General features: G+C 33.7%; 1 protein-coding gene across 2 annotated transcripts; it reads left to right on the top strand.

Moving 5' to 3' along the window:
* Window positions 1-270: 270 nt before the first annotated feature.
* On the top strand, window positions 271-4547 carry LOC140039169 (uncharacterized). Of its 2 annotated transcripts, none has more exons than XM_072084787.1 (6): window positions 271-294; window positions 820-1214; window positions 1545-1564; window positions 1997-2145; window positions 2908-3147; window positions 4037-4547. In XM_072084787.1, the coding sequence occupies exons 2-6, from the start codon at window positions 868-870 to the stop codon at window positions 4133-4135; spliced, it is 855 nt and encodes a 284-aa protein (XP_071940888.1). In that variant the 5' UTR covers window positions 271-294; window positions 820-867; the 3' UTR covers window positions 4136-4547. The 2 variants fall into 2 exon arrangements, with proteins under 2 accessions (XP_071940888.1, XP_071940887.1); XM_072084786.1 differs by having other exon boundaries at window positions 1545-1663.
* Window positions 4548-5460: the final 913 nt, after the last annotated feature.

The raw sequence follows: 5460 nt of genomic DNA, 5'->3' as shown, positions 1-5460 counted from the left end.
ATAATGTTGTGGGAGTACTATGACGTCATCAACAATCAATCATAAATCAGGATCTGTTTGTATTTGTATTTCTTACTTGAAAATGTCTAATATATATTACAAATCAGACTGCTATCTTTAAAAAAAAATATTTACTAATATATTAATATATATTTTTGTTAATATTTTATATCTTAGTTAGTTATAAAAGTAATATTACGAATTATAATATATTATATGGTTGTTGCATATAAAAACGGCAGAACTTCTTAATAAAATATGGCGGCGCACAGGAGGTTCGACGACGTAAACAACGTACGTGACGTGTATGCGCTTATAATGTGATTTATAATGTTCTTTTGATTTTTTAATACCTATCTTTTTATTTTATACAATTATAAAAACTAAACGAAATCCATGTAAACTAATCAATTTAGCAGAGCTATAATTTTAAAAAGTTAGGCCTCCTATCCTCGGATAGCTAGCTTGCCTGCTACTTACTACCCCAGCCCCCCCCCCCCCCACCAGGCCTGGGCCTAGGCCTACATAGCCTAGTCTGATCCTTGTACTAGGGTAAAAGCCTTTAGTAGTAATCCGTCCCACCCCTAGATAGCCTAAAAAGGGATGGACTATTTGTCTTTTAATAAATATAATTTCATATAGCCAAACAAATAATTAAAACCTTTTTATTTATCCTCATTAAGAATAAGATTAGATTAATAATAATTATAGACATTTTTAATTAAATATCTTTCTAAACAAAATCTGTTCTGTGAATGTTTATGTTTAATAAAACCATACAGTAATTGTTTCATCACAAATAATTATTTCATTTTACAGTTATGACAAAGTTATCATTTATCAATGGAAGGAACTGTATTTAGATGAATGATGAAATTTGTACGTAAAAAAAGTCGATCTCTTCAATGGCTCACTTTGCTGTTAGGTCTGGCCATCTGCTACTTCATATTCCAAGCCTTAATCTTGCGCATTATCAGTAAGGACTCCAAGAAACAATTGGAATTGATGAACCAAAGGAAGGCAGAACTTGATTTTGAAGTACCGAGAGGAATTCGCTTAGAAGATAAAGAATTGTATAGACCCAAGTCAAACCGTGGGTTTCAGTGTTTTGTTGATGGTAAGACTGTACCATGGGCAAGTGTAAATGATGATTATTGCGATTGTACCAAAGACGGTTCGGATGAGCCTGGTACATCAGCCTGCTCCAATGGAAGGTAATGAAGCCAATGAAATCTTATTGCACTGCAAAGTACCAGCCATCAATAAGTCACTTGTAGGGAGCATTCAATTGTGACAACAAACTGTGATGTGCCCATATATGGACATGATGATGTCATATCACTACCATATTTAAGCATATCACTACCATATTTGGGCACATCACACTTTTTTTGTCAAATTAGTTTGATAGTGTAGACAGAGCCTAGTTCCTAGGTCATCAGGTCATCACAAACCGAATGTGGTCTAGTATTTGGGGATCATTGGGTTCCCTCCAAAAAATACTTCATTCTAAATTCATTTCATAAATTTTTATTATGTTTCAGGTTTTACTGCCAAGGGAGTGGTGAGTATATCGTAGCAAGCAGAGTGAATGATGGGATATGCGACTGTTGTGATGGTTCTGATGAGTGGGACAGACCATTTAGTCTTAACAAGGTCAAAGGTTAGCATGTACCAATGACATTATATAGCGCCGGTCTCATTTCTATATAGTTATTAATTACTTACTATTTGTTCATTCATTTCTTATGCTACTGACAACCAGACTTTTTGGAGCAGGTTATTATATAAAGCTCTGTCTACAACCTTATCAAACTTTTATGTGACAAAAAAATGTTATGTGCCCATATATGGACATGATGACATCATATCACTACCATATTTGGGCATATCACTACCATATTTGGACACATCACACTGTTTTTATCAAACTAGTTTGATAAGGTAGACAGAGCTTAAGATGGATTCTACTATATTTTGTTCACCCTTTATTTAGGTAATCCAACAGTAAAAGGTCTGGAAATCTCACCATGTGGTAACGTGTGTAAAGACTTATTTGAACACAAGTATATAAGTGCACAACAACGACTGGGTATGAGACTAAAGAAAAAGTATGTTGAGGCTGGAAAAGGACACAGAGATGGGGTAAGTTAACCAATCACAGGACTTGTCTCATTGATGGTTACAACAGTAGAAAGCTTTCAATGGGTGAAAGCTGACGACTTTTGACCTACCCATTATTGTGTTCGTCGTCTGGACCTAGAATCTGCCAAAACTGTGTCATAGAATCCAGTAAGCAAGCTCTTCATGTCCACACATGCACACAATGAATTAACAGTGCATAACAGTTCATAGGTCGTGTCCACACATGCACACAATGAATTAACAGTTCATAGGTCATGTCCACACATGCACACAATGAATTAACAGTTCATAGGTCATGTCCACACATGCACACAATGAATTAACAGTTCATAGGTCATGTCCACACATGCACACAATGAATTAACAGTTCATAGGTCATGTCCACACATGCACACAATGAATTAACAGTTCATAGGTCATGTCCACACATGCACACAATGAATTAACAGTTCATAGGTCATGTCCACACATGCACACAATGAATTAACAGTTCATAGGTCATGTCCACACATGCACACAATGAATTAATAGTTCATAGGTCGTGTCCACACATGCACACAATGAATTAACAGTTCATAGGTCATGTCCACACATGCACACAATGAATTAACAGTTCATAGGTCGTGTCTACACATGCACATAATGAATTAACAGGGCCTAACAGGTCATAGGTCATCACAATTCAAATGCTAACTATTGGACTTAAAAATCTCCTATCCTGGTAATACAAAATATTACGTTTTTTTCTTATATTTAAAACAGATTTATGGAAAAGAAGGAGAGTTTTATAGGTTAAGTAAGGAGTGTTTCCAGTATAACACTGCAAAAAGTAACTATCTTGTGTGTCCATATCGGTATGTTAGAGAAGATAATGGGGAGTTCTACTATAACATGGGACGTAGAACGGTCGTCCAAGGAAATAAGAAAGATGGTACTAATATAGTTGTAATGGTCAATGGTGATTCTAGACATTGCCCTGAGGGAGTACAAAGAAAAACACAGGTGAGTATTATGGAATAAGGGACTGTAGAATTGTTATTAGGATACATTAAAGATGTATTGTCCCCCCAAAAACATGATAAATAAAGATTAATAAAATCAGACTTTGAATAGATTATTTTGTATTTTAAATATAACGTTAATCACTTTCGTGGCAGCCAATTTGACTATTTTTTGCTTTAAATTTACAGTTTTTTAGATAAATACATTTTCTTTATTTATTATTTCTTTATTCTGATATAAAATCAATAGGATAAAAACACAAAAAAGTACCGAGACGGCAAACTTATTTCCATTGTGGTCCTAAACAAATATAACAGAATAAACAAGGAAAACCACAACTACTTAAACATAATACACAAACAAATAGCATATTAAATTTCTCTTTTCGATCAAATTTTTGGTAACAGTGGATAACTATTAGGTGACAATAAAATGGCATATTCAACAAAAAACGAATTATTCTTCATATTATCAAAGAATATATATCACAAGAATGAGTATTCCGCGATTTTTGCATGAGAAATTTGTAACAGAGAGCTCCAGAGAGTGATGCCCGCCCTCATAAGGGCGGATGTATACATACTAAATAAGACTTGATTTAATAGACATGATACATGTCACATTAAATAGAATTATGATAATAGTTTTTGCAATTGTAAACTATTTTATAATACATATTTATTAACAAACTAGTGTTTAATCACTTTCGCGGATTACTCATTCTTGTGATATATATTCTTTGATATTATACAATACTGTATATTAATCTTTGCATTTGCTTAGTACTGGAGTTGAATGACTAACTCTTAACAGAAAAAAAGAAAAATATTTTTTTTAAATAACATTATATGAATCATTCTGACATTGACAATTTCTTTTTTCTTTACAGGTTGAATTTTTATGTGGGCTTAATGACCATGTAATGAATATTCATGAGGAGAGTGAATGCGTATACACATTAAGATTCAGTACTCCAGCAGCTTGTTGAATATTCATGAGAAAAGTGAATGTATACACATTAAGATTCAGTACTCCAGCAGCTTGTTGAATATTCATGAGAAAAGTGAATGTGTATACACATTAAGATTCAGTACTTTACCAGCTTGTTGAATATTCATGAGGAAAGTGAATGTGTATACACATTAAGATTCAGTACTCCAGCAGCTTGTTGAATATTCATGAGAAAAGTGAATGTGTATACACATTAAGATTCAGTACTTCAGCAGCTTGTTGAATATTCATGAGAAAAGTGAATGTGTATACACATTAAGATTCAGTACTTTACCAGCTTGTTGAATATTCATGAGGAAAGTGAATATGTATACACATTAAGATTCAGTACTCCAGCAGCTTGTTGAATATTCATGAGAAAAGTGAATGTGTATACACATTAAGATTCAGTACTTCAGCAGCTTGTTGAATGTTCATGAGAAAAGTGAATGTATACACATTAAGATTCAGTACTCCAGCAGCTTGTTGAATATTCATGAGAAAAGTGAATGTGTATACACATTAAGATTCAGTACTTTACCAGCTTGTTGAATATTCATGAGGAAAGTGAATGTGTATACACATTAAGATTCAGTACTCCAGCAGCTTGTTGAATATTCATGAGAAAAGTGAATGTGTATACACATTAAGATTCAGTACTTCAGCAGCTTGTTGAATATTCATGAGGAAAGTGAATGTGTACACACATTAAGATTCAGTACTTCAGCAGCTTGTTGAATGTTCATGAGGAAAGTGAATGTATATACACATTAAGATTCAGTACTTTACCAGCTTGTTGAATATTCATGAGAAAAGTGAATGTGTATACACATTAAAGGAAAGGAACACCCTGGGCTAAATGTGCCACTGTGCTTATAGATAAATGTAATAAAAACATGATTACAATGGTTCAAGGTACAATAGTAAGCAATTTAGTTAAAAAATAGACTTTTAAACGACAAAATATCGGAAATTGAACAGCGCCATTTTGACAGGTTAAGAGCAATTATGTGACGTCAGATTAGGTGGACGCATTCAAGCAAATCCAAGCGCCCATCGTCTTAGTACAGTATTTCAATATGGAAGTGCGGGATATAACCATAAATAAAATCAATTAAATAGCCTAACATACCTAATATTTTCGGAATATGGCTTGGAGTTTTTATAATTCAAAAAATTTGGAACCAGAATATACAGAAAGAGAGTTAGTTTTGCGTCGTGCTGATGAGGAAAAAAGAATAGAAGAAGAACATTCTCGAGCATAACAAGCCGTCGAAGAATGGTGTACTTTCGGCCAGTGTATCTGTACTGTATGCCTTACTA

The sequence above is a fragment of the Antedon mediterranea genome, chromosome 1 (assembly GCF_964355755.1).
Source record: "Antedon mediterranea chromosome 1, ecAntMedi1.1, whole genome shotgun sequence".
Classification (NCBI taxonomy): Eukaryota; Metazoa; Echinodermata; class Crinoidea; order Comatulida; family Antedonidae; genus Antedon; species Antedon mediterranea.
This window is presented reverse-complemented; position numbering and strand designations above follow the sequence as displayed.